The following is a 19736-nucleotide window of genomic DNA, read 5'->3' on the forward strand; positions in this document are numbered from 1 at the left end:
TCGTTATCAACATGTTTTTGTGTTTATTACTGTGTCTCATTGAATGTTTCACTCATTTACCTTTTATCAGCATTTAGAGAGATATGAATTTATTATTATCTGTGCAAAACAAAAGGTGTTGCTACTGAACCACTTTAAAAGCTGTTTGTATAAAATAGCAAAACATACAAAAATAATTTTTTCGACAGTCACCGGGCAAAGCGGGATTACTTGCTCTGATTATAATACAGAAAGTTGCTATTGCTGCCTTTACTTACTTTTGCCAGTTTTGCCACACTCTTTTTTTGTCGCACACCAGTATTTCAACTTCCAACCAAACAACACAAAACAGCGTGCTTTTATTATGCACGTAATCTGTATACTCTTGGAAATAGGTTGGCAACACTTAAAGATACTACGACTATGATCAGCTGTTACAATGTTTCCCATTTCAATCAACGAATCAACGCTTGGATTTAACCTAACCTAAAACGTGTTGTTTAGTGTTTGAAAGACATAATATAATGTGTAACACGAGTGTAAATTGCCTTTGCTGCAAAGTGCCACTTCACCCACTACACAACACAAACAACAAACTACACTATACAAATAAGAAATAACTATTGAGTGCTAATTTATAAAGGTACACAATGGACAAAACCATCATCTTTTATGTGCAATCTATTCTATTGGTGATAGAACTTTCTGGGTAGCTTAGTGGTTATAGTGCTCGCCTAGTAATCAAAAGGTCACCGGTTCGATCCTGAGAAAAGTCAGTGGCTTATTGATGTTTTGAAACTGGACCCAGCTGTTCCTGATCATTGGGCTTTAAATAAATGATCCTGACTAATGAAACCGCTGATATTAGTCAGTAACAAAGCTACACAGGTCATCACACACCATTCTACACTCATCCTTCACTCATATTTGGATTAAAATACGCACCTAGGAGGCGTCCCCATCTCAATGATTGATAATTGATAATAAATAATTGATATTCTACCTCAACTCTACTTTGCCTCTCTTGCAGATCTATCCTTTCTTCTTCCAGCCGCTCCTCTAATGCATGCTGCCATTCTGCTTCTCTGGCAGCAAAATCTTCCTCGGCTTTTTTCTTCACAAGCTGCTTTTCTTTTTCTATTATCCTGAGCAAGGTAAAATAATTAATTTTAAGACTTGTTTATTGGTGACGTGTTGAAACTGAATCTCAAGTCTAAAATTTAAAATTTACCAAACTCAAATGCTACAAGAAATTTTGTAATTTTTACAAACAAAATTAGAATTTTGAATGTTTTGTGAAGACTGTGTTGTATTAAGGAACGCGGCAGCGTTCCGCCCCGCCAAGTCCCCCAGCGGTACACAGCTGCTGCAGTGTATATATATACATGACGTGACAAAGTGGCTTTTTTACTCGTCTATAGCTCTGAAGAAACAAAAGCTATTAAAATAATTATTCATCTACTGGATAGGGGCACTCATTCTCAACAAAATAAAAAAAAACTAATTTACAAAACGGTTGTGTTTGAGCCAGAAAAACTAGTTTGAAAATTCACAAATTTTCCGTGTTCTCCTTCTTCTCCTTAAATGTTGACGGACCTACAGCCCAAACCACTGGCTCAATTTGAATGTTTTTTATGTTGTTTGAAAGCCCTTAACGTGTAGATGTGCCTTTTGAGGGTCTAAAGTCGGTGCGTTGACCCATAAACCCTTGGCAAGCCCTCAAAGTACGATTTTGGCCCATTTAAATAACATGGGATTAAAATAAAAACAAAAGAAGGACCAGCTGCGATTAAATCTCATTTAATTTAAATGTTAGAGAAATTCATAGGAACAGCTGAAAATTATTTTAAAACTTTTATAAAGTTTTTTTTTCAGGTATACCGAATGATTTGAACTACTTACTATATAAAATTACTTAGAGCAGTGATATTCCCCGATACTTTCCATTGTAAAATGCAGTGTACCGATGGTACACTGGTACAGCAGCTCGTCATTTTTAACAGTTTAATACTACTTATTAAAACATATGAAACCTAGGAACTTGAAACTTAGTACTAGTATTAAGGTTTGTTTTATGTTTTGATACACTAAAACAAATAAAACAATCGGGAAAATCACTCTACGTATGTTAAACAAGCAATTAAAAAGTGATATGTAAATTTAGGATAGATGAGTTTTTCAATATTTGTTTTGTTTATGCTATTTCTAACAAACTTTATCTGTTTGATTACATTTTTTCTTCTCTAATAAGGGCTCAATTTACACTAGTCTTTAGATGTACGGGTTTAATTATCAGAACACTTATGTAACACCAACGCATTTCATGTTATTCAAGATGACCATTGATGAAATTTGAAACTGAGTTTAAGCCCAGGGGGTTTGTTAAATAGTAGACTAATTTTGGTACGTGTGTCAAAAAGTTTTTAATCGGTTTAAAGCAGATAAGACAAAAAATGTAGAATTTAGTTCTACACAAACAATATTATTGAAATTAAATGAGATGTAGTTGTGCCGTGGTCTATATATCAGAGAAAGGAGGATTTTTATTTTAACTGTTAATTTTCTACAAAAATAAATAAAATCTAACAAAAAACCACTAAGTGGTAACACTTTCCCCGCCAAGTCAGCAATCCAAAAAAGATAATAAATCATTACTTTTTCCGCCAAGAAAAACAATGTAATGTATGTAAGTTTGGCAACTTGGCGGCAGACTTTTGCTCGATCACTTTAAAAAATACCATAAAACTAGTTTCATCGAGCAAATATCTCTCCCATTAGTACATTGCTAGGTGAGAGCTTATTTTACAAAATTTGACCTTATTTGTGCCACATTTCATAAACTCGTAATAGTGATGGTTTTATATTTACTGATTACCTCAAAATTATTATACTTAGTTGGACTAATTAATTAGAGAAGTTGATTTGTGAAATTATCCACGAACGTAACTTCAATGAAAAAAATCCAAGCAAAAGTCTGCCGCCAAGTTGCCAAACTTACATACATTACATTGTTTTTCTTGGCGGAAAAAGTAATGATTTATTATCTTTTTTGGATTGCTGACTTGGCGGGGAAAGTGTTACCACTTAGTGGTTTTTTGTTAGATTACAACTTAGCTAATAGAATACTTTACCAATAGCTATAAGAAATTATGGGTCGCAAAAAGATTATGTGAAATATCCTAAGCCTAACTTTTCTTAGGTATTTATTTTTTTTTAGAACAGAATTTTTTGCTGGTTTTCAACTTCCCCCAACCTACTCACCCAAGGTTAATACTTCTTATTACTCATCTGGCCATGTTTTCCCACAAAATTATTCATGATTTAAAATAAGTACAAAAACAGATTACTTTTTTTTTACATATCTCACAGGCGTAATTTAGCTCCCTGAACCTGAAGTTTAATTACCCCCAGAGAGTTCAGTGGACAGAGTAGCTTTATTACTCCATACAGTATTAAGGCTAGTTACTTGTTGGCTTATTTTAGCAATTTTTTTAGGCCTATTGAAAGTAGGCTAGCTATTTTTGAGTAGCATGGCTAAGTCCCAGATCTGGTAAACCTGCACTTTTTCATATAGGGTTCTCAGAAGCCAAAAATGGCCGATGGCCAACACTTTTATAGATTTATATGTGTCTATAAACACAATAACCCACAAACCCTATGGTTAAAAAATCTCTAGTTAAATGAGTTTACAATGGTTATGGGGGATATTTTACTGCAAATCATAGTTTTTCCTTTACCATTATTAACATTAAGATTAAAAGATATTCTTTATATAAATTGAAATCAGAGTGCAGCGAAAAAGACCAGCATGTTACATTTATCTACTGGTTATAAAAAAAAAACCGGGTGGTTTTTAATTCCACTTCTCTGACCCGATGGATACGATACATACTGAGCCCACTTGTGTTGCATGCGATGGATGTGAGAGAGCTTAACTCCAGCCATCAGCAATAGCTGCTGCATCTCCTCACTCCACAACTGATGGCTGCTGATAACACCTCGCTCTTCTACCATCTCCTCCATCCTCTCCTCTTGATAGCTACGGCTGCTATCGACAGAAAATAAGCTATGTGAAATTCTCTCTCTTTAAACAACTGTTTAGAATCTAAATAAAGAGAGGGAGGTTGTTTGGATAGCATTTTGGTTAAACAAATAGGCTATTTGTTTAAAAGTGATGAGAAAAGGGCAATAATGTAACTGAAATATATGTTAATACAAGATGACACTTTAAGGCCTTTTCAAATAAGCCAAGATTGATTGACATTTCTTAGTTTTTTTCCAACCTTCCATTTGTGACGGGTAATTTGATAATATTTAATATAAAAAATAATTCGATTAATTTACTTGGCCTACGTGACAAAATGTAGTCTAGGAGTATCTACAATTTTCCTGTTGGGCCAGGCTTGTAGAGATGGCGCCAATGAGATGACGCAAAACCGTCTCGTATACCTTCGGGGAGGTTCGGGAGCCGAGGGTGAGTTCGGTAGCCAATGGGAGAGCTCGAACCATAGGGGTTAGGTGTAGCAGGTAAGCGTTGAGCAGGCAAAAGGCAAGAGTCGAAGTATACCACCGTAGATGAACGGACGTATTATTGTTTGGCTCCGCTACTAGGGATGATTAGTACTCAGTTGTGTTGCATTGAACGAAGTAAACGTGTTTCCAAGTCGTGCACACTATAGTATTCTTCTGTGTTGTGAAACCGATTTGTGTGATGTTCTCGTTGCTAACGACAATATAGGATAGTGCTGTTGTACCTGTGATACATACATCGACATTTCCCGTCTATGGTGAGGGTGGATTTGATGACTTAGCTGCATCTTATCTTCAGACCGACGTTGGGTATCTTCAACCTCTACTAGTTACACAAAGACGGAGTCGACTCGGCATCAAAGAAACATCTTGCGGAAATCGAACTAGGCCTATTCGTTCTGATATCACCGTACCGTCTACAATGGGAGACTGGCGTCTAGTTACAGCTCAACTGCGGAACCGTAGTCAATGATGAAATCTTCAGATCACCACTCAAACAGGCCAGATTTAATCTAATTTAATTTAATTTAGTTAAGCCACAAATCACATATCAATAATTTAAAATCAGATAGATAGGCTTGTCTAATTATTTAAAATTCGTAAACAATCTCTAAATTTATCAATATCTTAACTTATGCTTGCTTTTGAATTCTGTAAGTAGTTTTTAAATCATTACGTTTAAATAAAGGTCCATTGTTGTTCTCAATTTTCTGTTTTTATTTTTCCTGGTTACCGTACAGCAATAATCTAGACCCTAAGTATAAAATAAAAAACGAGGTAACTTAACTTAACTCATTGGAACCCAAATAATTATATTCAAATTTTAATTACAATTAAATACAACAAAAAAACCCCGTAGCACATTTTTATTTGTTTTTTCTCACAGTGTTACAACCTCACACCACCACTTCAAACATCATTTACAGATTTGTGTGTTTCTAGCAGAAATCCTCATGTAGGCGAATAGTTTGTTGTTTACAATTGTTATCAGTCAATGGCTTTACTCTGAATCCTGAGCAACCCCTCTTCGTTCAGTCATTAAATTTCTCTTGTTTTGTCTAAAGACGATATTTTTATCTTCCAAGGCCATAATACTTAAGATTAACAATTAGTTGAGATGGGGACGCCCCCTAAATGCGTATTTTAACCAAAATAGGTATGAGTGTAAAATGCTGTGAGATGATCTGTGTGTAGCTTTGTTACTGATACTTGACAACCCTTTCCATATCCTTGACGCCTGAGGATGACTTTGTAGAAAGTCGAAACTAGTTGCGACACTAGCAAATGTGGAAAAGGTTGTCACTTCATATGAAGTGACCACCCTTTTGATATCCTTGACGCCTGAAGATGACTTTGTAGAAAGTCTAAACTAGTTGCAACAACAGCAACAATTAGGAAAACCTTTGTATATGGCCGATGTAGAAGATAAGTTTACAGTGTTTGACAACATATTTTAATTTATTTTTACCTAAAAAGAGAGTAGAAAAATTTTAAACAACAAAAATGAGAAGATGGATTCAAATCTGATACATGAAAAAAATGAAATAGTGGAATTGAAAAAACAAGCCAGATGTACAGTTTATAATGAGCTTCTACATATTTGTAAGCAGAGGAAAGAAGATTATAAAAATAAGTTAATAAGACAGAAGAAAAGCTTTTATGATGAAAAAATTAAAAACTCTGACAATATTTCAAAGAAAACTTGGGAAATAATAAATAGGAAAACCGGAATAAATGCAAATAAAACTAATAGTTCAATCACTGTTCTGAAAAAGGGGAATACTAATTACAAAATGATCCCTTAATCATTTCAAACACTTTTATTAATAATAATTTTATTGGAGCCATTGAAACATTGATACAAAAAATAGGATTAAATTCACACCCAGCTACAGGAATTAACCAGGTACGGTAACCCAGTCCAGAAACTTAAATGAAAATTAAAAAAGTAAAATAATTTTATCTTTTAAAAATAAACTATCTTGTAGTCATGATGAGGTTCCTCTAAAATTAATTAAACATGTCAGAAAATCTATATTAAAACACATTGTACACATTATTAACTGCTCTTTAATAACTGGAGTTTTTCCTGACAGTTTATAAATTGCTAAAGTTATTCCAATTTTCAAGACAGGGAAAAAAAACTGAGGTAAAAAATTTTCAACCTGTGTCCTTGTTGACTTCTATCTAAAATACAAAGAGTAATGTACAACTGTTAATAAAGGAAACAAAGTCAGTTAGTTGGTATTTTTATGGACCTTTCCGCAGTATCTCACACAAAATACTTTTAAATAAATAGCAAAATCTGAGTATAACAGATCGTTATATAGATTGGTTTGAATCATATCTCTCTAATAGAAAATGTTGAGATTGTGTCTGAAACAACTGATTGATATTGTCTTTGTTTCTAACCTGTGAGGCGTGGCTGAGACCATGGTCCGCACAATACAAGCCAGCAGACTCTCCTGACTGCCCAGGTAGCAGTCTACGGTGTGACGTAGCTGAGAGGTGGAGGGGGGTAGATGCAATGTGTCTAGAATGTCCTCGGTTTCCTGACGTGAGAACCGAGGCAGCAGTGATGGGTCCCACTTGCGTTGCTGCACACTCTCTGTCACATACCTGGAGTACTGAGGCAGGCTGTCCAAGATATGAGCCTAAACAGTCAAGAGGAAATTATATAAAGTGTTAAAATAATTTTTCTATCTAAGGTCAATGAATTTAGGATTCTGTAGTCAGGGCCGTATTTCCCTAATGGGGGACACGGCGGTTGCCGGGGGCCTCAAATTTATTTTTTGGTCGCAAGCGCGGGAGACAATGATGATAATGTCAATATCTACACGGCCGCGGGAGATATTTATGATTTTGCAGCTATCGCGCAAGATGACGATACGTTATCGACCCCGCAAGAGACGGAGATGACATTTACATGGCCGCGGGAGATAATCATAAATTTTGCCGCTATCGTGCAAGATAACGATCACGTTTTCGAAAACCGCGGGTGACGATGATGTTTGAAAGATGACGTTTACACAGGCGTGAGAGATGTTCATGATTTTTCCGCTAAAGCGCAAGACGACGGTCACGTTTTTGTGACAGCGGTAGACGATGGTGATGTCTACATGGCCACACAATATGTTCACCATTTCTCCGTGGCTACATGAGTCATTCATGATTCCACCGTGATCGGAGTTGACTAAGACGACGTCTCAGTGCTCACGCAAAAAATTAATAGACTTTATTTATTAGCTAGTCTCCTAGGTCTTTTTGTTTGTCAGATTGTTGGAAACAAACGGCCAATTCATTGAGTTGAAGCAATATCACGTATATTTCTAAACCCTTAAGTTCTAACCTTCGAAGAGTTAGAATATAGACAGGGGCCGCCGGGGGCCTCATAGATTCTAAATACGGCTCTGTCTGTAGTAGATATCCCACCACTATGGACCATCGGGAGCGAATTATAAATGCAAACAGAACATAGTTTGATAAACCTATTTACAATCTTAGAGTGTTCGTGTTAAAATTCCATTTTCCCCTTTAGTTTTAGATATTTTGACATTTGTTTTAATTCTAATATGCTATAGATAACAATTTGTACTTTCATTTTGGCTTGGTCAAAAATACTCATTCAACATAAATGATTAATTGACATCCACACACTTTGACATTGTTTCAATTAAATTATGGTAGTTTTTATTGTAAAACTGGCTACCCCGCAGATTCAACATAGAAATGGGGTGTGCTTCAATATTTTTTTTCTTTATAACTTGTCAACCTGATTGACACAAATTAACAGTAGAGATGTTGTATGAAAATAAATCTCTCACACACAAGATGTGCCATTACAAGATTGGAACAAAGCTCCACAGAAAACTAAACCAGTTTATAAGTACCTAGGCTCTAACTAAGTTTAGGATAATGTAGTTTGTGTTAATGAACCTATATAGTAAATGTAAAATACTATTGGTACAACAATATTTATATTAACTTACCTCTGATGCAAACACTGACACTGTGTAAAAGTAATTCTCATGAAATAAATAATCCACGACCAACAAATTTATTGCTTGAAGTTTTGGAGAAGTAGAGGATTTCTTTGCCCACTTTGTTTTGCCATTGCTGTTGTTTTCTTCTAGTGCTTTCACCATCAGTTGCCGCATGTACGCTCTTAATTCAGCCAAAAGACCTCGATTTTCAAACCTGAAAATCAAGTCAAAAGTTAAAAGTTGTAGAACTTGTTAAGACAGGTTGTCATTTTCGAAGGAAATGTGTTTTTCCAAACCCATTTTACGGCCCAGTTACCAAGACTTCTCACAGAAGGCCACAAAAAAGGTTTTAATGGCCATTTTACACTATCCAACCCATTTCTGCACTCTACCTTCACTTATTGCATTAAGGCTATAACCTTCAGTCATCTGGCGATGCATTTTAGCATCATTTCTATGTCTCATGTGGCCAAAAAACACGTATCATATATCGTATGCAGCGAGAGTTTCAATAATCTACTGTAAAAGGTTATCAAATCACACAGCGAACCAAAGCCAAAAAGATAGCTACAGAGCTGAAAATGGTGCCATTCTGTTTACCAATGATACCAGTAAGCGGCGACTTATACTTGCGAGCTTTGGAGCTATATACACAAAAAAGTCTGATACTTTAACGACGCCCTTTGTTGATTGTTTAACCTTGCTATAATGTTAGCTAAAATAGTCAAATCAATTGGGGTTAAGTTTGGTTTTTATTTGAAAACCAGTAAAAAAGGACAGTGTCATACCGAAAATTCCATTTTATACGGCATCATGTTTCAATCTCGCCCACCATCTAAAAATCCGGTTTCGAGATAAAACTGTGGAAACACTGTTCATAAAATTTTATTACTAGCAATATCAAGATCATACCTAATTTGACTCGTTTAAGTAGCATTAATAGGTGTAGTTATGATCATAGATGTTCAAAAATATATATATGATAGGTGGGCCAAACTAAGTTATCTAAAGGCACCAGAGTTAGGCTCAAGAGTTATCTAGACACTACTTTGTACTTACCATTTGTAAAACTCTTCCTTAATTTGCTCAGAGTGTGTATTTAAAAGAGCGCCTTCTCCTGGACTCAACATCTTATTTTTTTCCATGTTTCCTAAACAGATACACATTTTTGATTGATTGAGACCTTAAAGTTGAATCAACTACTGTACAAATAAAAACAATAACAACTAAGTATAACAACAGGGAACGAAGAATGTATTGCCCTTTATTGTGGACTTAGTTACACAGTGGCTGATAGGTCTTCTCCAGTCTTCCTTTCAAATCCCATGCAATAACAAGTGCAGCTCAATTATATTAGAGCCAGGTAAGAACAATGCAAGAGATGAAGTGAAGACTCCTTCTACACCAGAAGGGCTAGCGTTGATAGGCTTACCCATCACTTGTACAAACAATGTCATGAGAAGATTGATCATTTCCTTTTAGCGAATTTCCCATATAGGGAATAAGCTATTACCGTAGTACTCATGGTAAGACCTGGACGCGGGACCGATTTTTTTTTTCGTTTTGAGGTCCCTAGAGGCCAAAAACACCATCCGTTAAAATTCATATATATATATATATTTATATATTTATCTATATAAATAAAATTAGAGTTTTGTCTGTACATTGCTTAGAATAATGAACTTTTTGGTTATTTTTACATTTCATAGGTCAGAGAAACCGAATCAAACCTTATCTCAATTTCTGTCTGTCTGTCTGTCTGTCTGTCTGTCTGTCTATCTGTCATTCTCTTGGTAACGCTAAAATACGCACTTTATTACAACTACTCCTCAATAACTATAGCACTGTCCCGCCTGAAACTTATTTTCCAAATACTATACATATATGAGATGGTTTTAGACGTATTTCATCGAATATGAGACAGTTAGATATTTAACAGTAAACCCTTGAAAATCAAGTTTTTGTCGATTTTTGACGTGGAATTTCTGGAAGCCCATGTTAACCTTATGAGAAATGAAATTATTGAATCTTAACAGCTGTTTCAATTAAACAAGTTGGTTCTGTTCTGTGATGTTCAATAGCATTAAAGTTACAAGGATTACCAACAGGGTGCAGCACTAGCACTATTATTTCTTTTACATTTATGACAACAGCTAATTTGCAACCTGGAGGCGAGTGAGCGTAGCGAACGAGCTAACCTGAAGGCAAGTGAGCGTAGCGAACGAGCTAACCTGAAGGAAAGTGAGCGCAGCGAACGAGCTCCAACATACAGGTGAGTGAGCGTAGCGAACGAACTTCAACCAGGACGTGATTGAGCCATGCAAACGAGATCAGATAGTAAAAATAAAAGTAAGCCTACCGTTATAGGATCGACCGGCAGACACAGAGGTAATTTAACCTTTTATTGATTGTCATACCGATCCGGAACAACAAAAAACAACATAAAATGAAGCTATGTATAATAGTTTGGCCAGCATATCTTAAAATATGCAAACCAACTGCTGTTCTTTATATAAGAAGGTTTCAACTGAATATTATAAGATCCCCGTGCGTAGAACGGGTACACAGCTAGTATGTTTATATATTTATATATTTATATATTTATATATATATATATATATATATATATGTGTCCGTTAGCACGATAACTCGAGCAAAAATGATCCGATTTTGATGAAATTTGGTACAAACGTGTAAACCTACGTTTATTCGAACGAGTTCGCGATCCAGCTTGATCGGACCATGGGAACGGGGGTTTACGGAGCGTTTTATGGGGTAAAAATAGGTTTTTCCCATTTTTGACCCAAAAAACATAAAATTTAGCAATTTCTTTCCAAACCATTTTGTAGAGCTTAAAAAAACAAATAATTTAGTATATTGAAGCGTTATTATACGCCTAATGGTTACGGAGAAAATTCCAAAAAATTGTAAATTTAAAATTCCTATGTTATTCTTATGGAGGATAAGTAAACTGTTGTAGTTTGCTTGTTTATGAACCTATTTTGATCAAATTTGGAAAATGTTTTTATTTCTTACTAACTATTAACATTTTACAAAAAAAAAAAAAAAAAAAAAAAACTGTTTTACCCTCCCTGATGCAGCAAACCTAAGTACTTGTTAAACTAATTCTATTTAAATAGGTAATTAATGTTATATTTTTTAGTAGACATTTCAGTGTAAATCCAATCAGTCAAATGGAAATTCGCTTAGTCTGCAGGTTTGCTGCGGCGGGGGTATTTTTAAAAATACAGATACACTGAGATTACTTTAAAATCAACAGGGAGATTGCCGGATGAGGTAAACAGCATTGAAGCTTGTATAATGGTGAGCATATTTGCAGTAAGTGTTGCAAGTCAAAGGAGACTGTTGGTAAATGAGGTAAGGCTATCAATCCTTTGAAATGTAGGGGGTGTCATCCAAGCCCCATTGAAAATAAGATGGGATCTATCGTCATTATGGTAAAGCAATTTTAATATTTTTGGAAGATCTTGTGCATTAATTTCTTAGGCTACTTAGGGCAACTCAGTGTTCGATTTGTAAAAAATGAGGTGCCGGAACTGCTACCTATTTAATGTGACTAGTGATCGCCCTGTGGTCGAAACTCGACCAAAAATAATTAATGTACAGACTTCTCTATTTTCTCCCCACACTGTAAATAAAACATGTGATTGGAATTTCTTCCATTTGTTTTGATTTTCTGTTTACATTTTGTTGTTATTTCGTCACCATCATGGCAACCCATATGGTCCATGTTAATTTTTTGAAGTTTTCAAATTAATTTTTTGTGCTTATTTGTTAGCCTATTTTAACTTTTAAGGCATTCTGCACATCTACAGGAAAATATCTTTCCAACAGTATGCGTAGATTTTCCCTGCGATGCACACGAGCTGAGAAAAAAGGTTTTAAAGAAACATGCTTGCCTATTAATATATAGATAGATTTGTACTTTACTTTTATCTCTACGAAAGAGAGGTACCGGAATTCCGTCCCGCTGTGTTCCCCCACATATCGAAAACTGGGGCTACTTTATTACAATCAAAACATAAACATGCACCAGATACCAAAGCAGTCTTCTTCTGATTGGCTTTGCTCATGTAAACTAACATTCTAATGTAATCTTCTCTTTGTTAACCCTGCAGTAGACTCCTCTTATCCAGTCTCCTCGGGAACGAGACCAGTTCGGATAATGGGTTTTCTGGTTAATCTGACGTCCCTTAACTTAAAAGTCCTTAAATTAGGGATGTCTCTAGACATGAAAATATTAGGATATTCCATAAAAGTAGTAGATCTAGATACTTAGGAATGATTACCGTACTGGAAAACAAAAAACACCAGATGTAAAGGCTTTGTACCTACCTTTTAAATCTTTAACAAATGAACAAGGAAAAGGAACCATACAATTCATGGAGTACCACATTATATGTAACTAGGCCTACAAAAAAACAAATGGACACAGCTGCATACTGGACAATACAGAGTATAACTTACTATGTATACTTAAATGTTTGGTTCAAACGTTCACAACAATCACAATATAGAGTACCACTGTACTGTACGATAGCCAACATGTTTAAACCCCACAGCAATCACTCGAAAACTAATTCAAACATTTTACTTAAATTTGGGAGAGAATTTTACTGTATTTAAGTTAGAAAACAAGATCACTGGTCTCAAATGTTTCCCTAGAGAAAAGAAATTTCAGTACTGCCCACTTTCTGCTAATATAGCCTAGTACCGTTAAACCAATGTGCTGATAAAAATTGTCCAGTTAAAGGTAGGCTATGTTATTTCTGCCGATTGTAGTCTGGTTAAACAGACGTCTGGTAAAAAGGTGTTCGGATAAGAGGGAGTGTACTGTAAGGTTACCTGCCTTAAATATTTCTCAATTTTAAATTAGGCTAAACTTTTTAAGCTAACTTCCAAATGAAATGGGAACTCTCATTTAAATTCTTTCAACTGAGCATGCATGCAAAATAAACAATAAGTAAGTTAAATACTTCCTCTTCATTTTGAACATTTTAAGTAGGCTATGTTTATTTTCTGTCAGTTTGGACCTTGGTTTGATTAGTATTTAAGTTAATTATGTTAATTAAGATTACATTGACAAACATTGATATGTAAAGAGTCGTGAAGTTACTTTCAATGGTGATAATATTTATTCAGGATAATTAAATTAAGTTATCATTGTTATAAACATGTTGAAAAAAATATTATATCGTAGGGTACTTATAAATACTATTGAGCTTTAAATTTAAAAATGAAACTCCCAAACTTAATTGGTTATTTTTTGGGCAAAACTTTGGTAGCTAAATCTGACTTCAGTCGATTGTTACAATCCATCTAGAATATGAACAATTCTAAATGGTTTTGGTGAGGTTAAGTTTAGTTATGGCTTGAATCTGTTGAAAACTTGAAAGTTTTTCAAAAGTAAAAATAATAATATTTATTATTTAGATAATGAATTAGTTGAATAAAACTAGGACTAGGTCTAGAGTGTCTAAGCTTAACTTATTCTTAAACTAGGCCTAATCCAAAACCAATTATGGATAGACTGCACTTACACACTTTTTTCATGATAATGTAATCAACATAGGCAAAATTTTGAAATAAATTTCATGTTGTGAAAATGTTAACGAATGATGAGTATTTCAATTGTTTAATATGTTGTGTTATTCTTCAACTAACCCATGAACTGAACGATTTTGTCTTGTAGCTGATGATGATTCCATTTGTTTACAAACAAAACTCCGAATTCCCAAACTCCTTTGACATTGCATTGTTAAAGATGAATCCACCAATCCACATAGAGTATAGTAAACCAACAGCAATTGAGACAGTATTATAAAATACCCCCACCGCAGCAAACCAGCTGACTAAGCTTGGATTTTTACGTCAATTAGAATGTCCATTGTCCTCAAACAGATTGATTCCATTTATTTAAGTAACATTAAGTTTAACGAGTACTTAGGTTTGCTGCTACCGGTACTAGGAGGGCACATGATAAAAATGTTTTAGTTAGGTATGTTAATAGCTTGTAAATTAATTTTCCAAGTTTGAACAAAATATATCCTACAACAAAATATAAACTGCAACAGTTTATTCTCCATAAGAATAACATAGGAATTATAAAAAATGTTTTTTTTTAATTTTCTTCTTTATCAATAAACTGTACAAACACTCCAAGATAGTATAATTATTTGTTTATTTTTTAAAGTCATAAGTTCTTCATTCCAAAATAACACATTGTATTGGGAAAGTCATAAAAAAGCTCTACGCTTAAGCTCTACGCAAAATGGTTTGAAGATAAATTGGGATATTCTTGTTTTAAGGGTCAAAAATGAGAAACCCCTATTTATTTTACTCACCCCCCCCCCCAACAAAAAACCACGGTCACCTTTAAATACAGGCCTTGGCCTGGTAGAATTATTGGCAACGTCGCAAGTGGTGTTGTTTAGTTACATGGTTACAGACGTCCCATAAGATAACATGAAAGACAGGTGACATCAGCTCATTAATTTGCACTTTATTGATTTAAATTTAAATTTATGAACATGAATTTATTAAAATATTAAAAATAAAACATAAGACATAAGATCAATTTATTTCCTTTAGAACTTACAATACACAAGTCATTGGAAAACGTCAATTTCTAGAACATTACTTACTTACTTGTATACTTGAATTCTTCATCTTTGACAGAACTAGTCTGATGGATTGCGTTATATTTGCTAATGATAAAAATAAAAACTATGTTGTAATAACCATACTATGATTATAAAATATACATTATTTATGAATAAAACAATTCCTTCAACATCATATAATAGAAAGGAAATACATACATAATGTGACCTGAAACTCACCATACAGAATTGAAAACCGAAACAATATAAAAAAATTTTTAAGAATAAAGTTTGTCTTCTGTGGTTGGATGACAGATTGAGCTATATGTTCGAGCTTTTTGGCTATCAGAAATATTCCCTGAGGATACCCATCCTAAACCCATGTTTTGAAAGATTGGCGCTTCCTGCTGTGGCTGCATTATTTGTCCAATACCCCAAAGTCCCAATTCATCGGCGGCAACTAATAAGTCAATCGGCTCCGGACGATTGCACTTTTCTCCAAAAATGGGGAATCCTGTAATGGATAGCTTGACTTGTTGCACTGAATAGGATTGTTCAGTATTTGACGGCAATGATTCACTAGTATTTGTTGATTTGGCAAGGAGGGCCTTTGATCTTGCTAAAAGTTCATAGTATAAGTCTTCGAATGACTCCCACCCTAAGTTGTGATCACTAACGGAGTCTGTTAGTTCTATTTCTGATTGTACTAAATCGAACTCCGATAACGAATCCCTAAATACAGCTATTCTATCTTCTAGCTGGGGAAAATCTTGTGTCTGACTGATTTGTTCAAGGAAAGATTGAAATCTGGTCACTTTGGACTTGATAGTAGCTCTTTTGATGACTAACTTCCTCATTTCTTCAGCCATTGTAGCTTTTCTGAACAAAGTAAAATGAATGATGACTTACTATTGTGAAGATGGTGGTGGTAATCCAAAAATAGAGTAGAATAGAACACTTTTCACTACTTTCAATGTTCACTGCGACTGTTCACTAAAACCGTTCACTGCGACCGATAATGCGAATCCGGCTCGAAGGACCATGTTGTGGTACTATAATCCGGCTCGAAGGACCATGTTGCGGCGCGTGATGGTACGCCAATGTTATGGAAATAATAAAGAACCAACACTTTAAAAACGAACTATGAATTTATTGATGTGATGATATAAGTGGACTGTATAAATGATTAACTAAAATGCTATAACGATACTAATGCGAATGTACTAATGAAATACGTGGAGTGGTGGAGGGATCTGCCTCACACGTTCTATACTGAGATGTTCCAAAATTATCCTCATTGTTTACTTTTGAATTTGTATATAAGTTGAATGTTAATAAGCCATGTGTTATGTATCCAAATACCTAGGCCTACTATTAGCTAAATTAATACCTCTAAATTATCACATGTGTTTACATACAGTAGAAGGGCAAAAGGTTCCACCTATTGTAAATTTCCACATTTCACATTCTCATCAAACACTGTCATTTATTTAATAAGCTAAATTTATAATCACTGGAAGTTATTTATACAGTTTGAATTATTTTACAAAATTATTCTTCTCTTTCACTTTCAAAAATGTAATTAAAATACTCTTCATATAATACCAACCAATCATAAAAGTAACAGTGAATAGTGACATCAAGAAACCAGTGAACTAATTGTTAAAACAGATGTATGAAATTGAACATCAAGAATCAAGATTTTTTCAATTGAAAATAAGTAATGAAGAAGCAAGACAGGAAGATGATTTAAAAATTTTAATTGGTGATTTAACTTTACAGTATTTAAAATATCAAGATTTTTCTCAATTATTTAATACATATCATTTCTACCTCAAGAAATATATTTGTGGAGAAGACTACTATAAACTTTTGGGTGAGATCAAACTGAAACTTGTACTTTGCTAAATACTCACATTCCAAAATTTCTATTGACTTTTGCCGTTTTGAACTTTAACCTAAATTATCATTTTACTAAATTCAAAATTCGAACTTTCTTCTTTTCAAAAGTGTAAATTGAACTGTACATAACTTGCGATGAACATTAGGCTTATGCCTATATAACATCACATAAGCCTACTTTAAGCCGGCACATTCCTAGAACCCTGAGATTAAGAGTTTCATCTAAATATAACCCTACTTATTTGTACAATTTGACTAATAAAAGGTTTATATGTATTCATCACCTTGGACATTGATTTATTATTTATTTACCAAATAAAAGATTAAAGAACTTTACAATACGAAAACTACGAAACGAACTTGACAATGCGATGCTAGTTGAGATAGCGACTGATAAGACACCTTCCTCACCCTCGATTGGGGTTACAACTTTCTAAAAGTGGTGAGGAAGGGCCCGTCCTTTCGCAGAAGGACGATGACTCTGTTGCCGGCGCTAAAAGCCGACAATTGCCTTAATGTTTACTACTTCACAACTCTAAGTTAAAACTACATATGAAATATATCATTTAGCTAATAATATAACGTAATGAAGCACAAAATCAGAAATATATACAATAACTCTCCTCAACAGCTACTATACAGAGGCTACTATCTGTATAGTAGCCTTGAATGCCATCGGCCTCTAAGAATGCCGGGCTAATAAACTGAAAGAGCCGGGTTCGAATCTCACTCGTGGTATTATTTTTTTGTCTTGGATTTTTCCATTATCAGCAAATTTGGTTAGGTTATGACGGTTTAATTTTATAATTAAAACATTATAAAATTGAATTTGAGCCATTTACAATTTTATTTTATGAACAGAACTATTTTTTCGATTAATAAACCTCCATTGGATATTTTCATTATCAGCACGTTTGGTTGGTTTGGTTAGGTTATGACAGTTTAATTTCATAATAAAAAATTATAAAATTGAATTTGAGGCATTTAATTTTATTTTATGAACAAAAATAATTTTTCAATTAGTAACACTTCATTATAGTCAATCAGAAGCCTCCAAAATGACACTGTTGGCAAAACGAATCCTGAATAACAAGTTGTGCGGTCGGGAGTGTTTTAAGATAATTAAAAATGTTATTTTTTACTGTTAACATTAAAAATAATGATAATTTAGTAAATATTCAAATACAAATATTTAAGAAGACAAACGTACAACCATGTAATAATAATTGACAATTGATTAAAAACTATTTAGTAGCTATTTTGACTCTTACGTGGTAGTGACAGGCGCCAATTCCCTCCATCAAACAAGTCCCTGTGGCGCAGAGGATAGCGCGTTGGACTTCTAATCCAAAGGTCGTGGGTTCGATCCCCACCAGGGATGGGAAAATTTTGCCTTACTGTATAGACCGATATCAAATCTAGAAGACCTTTGAAGACCTCTAAGATAAATACGGCATATTTTTATGATATCAAGTTCATTTAAATCATGTTATATTACTAATCTACAATTATTTTTTTTAGAAATTTATGATTATGACATTTATTGGCATAACATATAAAAATTAAATGTATAAGTATTTTTTCCACTCTTATTATGCTACTGTATTTTTAATATATCATTTCATTCCATTGGTTTATTACAAAGACCCACTTTGCACTTTGTGTGTTTCCACTACTTTGTAAAGTAAAAAATATGTTAAATATTCTTTTTTTACAAATTTATTGTTTTTTTACATTTAATGTTGTAAATAATTTTGTAGGATATGTACAGTATATATGTTTAGATTTGTATCCATTAGGTTAAGTGTATGAGAGGGACTTATGGCCATAACTTTGCCTGTATAAAATAAACCATTTTCATTTCATTTCAGATTATATTTTAAATTTTACAATACTGCAAGTCTGAATGACAGGTAGATGATTTTTTCTGCTTGTGAATACGAATACTGTACTATAATACACAAAAATCATACTGTCACTCATACAGTTCTCAGGTTTGCCTATAGCGTGTTCCCTCCAATAAAATAAAACATGCTTAATCAAATAAGAATTTCAAGTACTTTTTATAAAAAAAATCAAATAATTTTATATTCTGCGATTTTATAGCACCTGTTACTTTTCCAAATCCCAGATAGATAATTGATATCCAGGATATGATATCCTCTTTTTGTCAATACAGGCCAGGTTGTCCAGAATAAAATATAAACATTTATACTATAGAAATAGAAATAACATGAACAAAATATATTTTTATCCACTCTGAGGAAAACGAGACGACTCAAGTTTCATCCAAATAATGAATTTTGTACATTGCGCTTGCACCCCTGAGTGACCAAGAAGGAATAATATTGCACCCGATGAATAAAAATGTCTTGACTTTACTTCGTCCCCCTTATACTGGGTGGGAAAATGTCCCGGGACGGTTCAGTATTTTAAAAAATAATCAAGATAGAGCTAAAAACTTGGAACAAAGTTACCAGGCATTAAACTCATTTTAACACGTTATTTAGTAATACAGTACCCCCGGGGGACGTCTCACCCATGGTTATGAACCATTTATCTCTTAGGGCTTGCTAGGAGTCAGAAGAAAATTTCAAATGTAAGCATAGCACATGTAGAAAGAAATCTTTGACTGGCTGTCTGTGTAAGTTAAAATTTGCGGCATTCTATCATAGATAAAACGGTTAGTCTATGATTCTATTCTATTACAGTAGTAAAT

The 19736-nt window shown here is 34.0% G+C and overlaps 1 protein-coding gene and 1 non-coding gene across 5 annotated transcripts in view; one reads left to right on the plus strand and one right to left on the minus strand.

Annotated features, from left to right (window-relative positions):
• The window catches only part of LOC128986819 (uncharacterized), a 31936-nt gene extending 17712 nt beyond the window's left edge, over window positions 1–14224 (minus strand). The window contains exons 1-6 of one of the 4 annotated variants that reach the window (XM_054407359.1): window positions 14178–14224; window positions 9552–9642; window positions 8499–8706; window positions 6922–7163; window positions 3872–4027; window positions 983–1124 (exon numbers count right to left, since the gene is read on the minus strand). In XM_054407359.1, the coding sequence (XP_054263334.1) occupies window positions 983–1124; window positions 3872–4027; window positions 6922–7163; window positions 8499–8706; window positions 9552–9642; window positions 14178–14181 (843 nt within the window). In that variant the 5' untranslated portion in view covers window positions 14182–14224. Of the gene's footprint in view, window positions 1–982; window positions 1125–3871; window positions 4028–6921; window positions 7164–8498; window positions 8707–9551; window positions 9643–14053 lie in introns of all 4 variants that reach the window. The other 3 variants (XM_054407357.1, XM_054407361.1, XM_054407360.1) reach the window with 3 other exon arrangements.
• A 4101-nt stretch (window positions 14225–18325) lies between these two features.
• On the plus strand, window positions 18326–18398 carry Trnar-ucu (transfer RNA arginine (anticodon UCU)). The gene has a single exon. It is a non-coding gene; the product is annotated as a tRNA-Arg (tRNA).
• The last annotated feature ends 1338 nt before the right edge of the window (window positions 18399–19736 follow it).

Source organism: Macrosteles quadrilineatus, unplaced genomic scaffold (genome assembly GCF_028750875.1).
Source record: "Macrosteles quadrilineatus isolate MER2022 unplaced genomic scaffold, UCM_ALF_1.0 Scaffold_2__2_contigs__length_208266976, whole genome shotgun sequence".
Lineage (NCBI taxonomy): Eukaryota > Metazoa > Arthropoda > Insecta > Hemiptera > Cicadellidae > Macrosteles > Macrosteles quadrilineatus.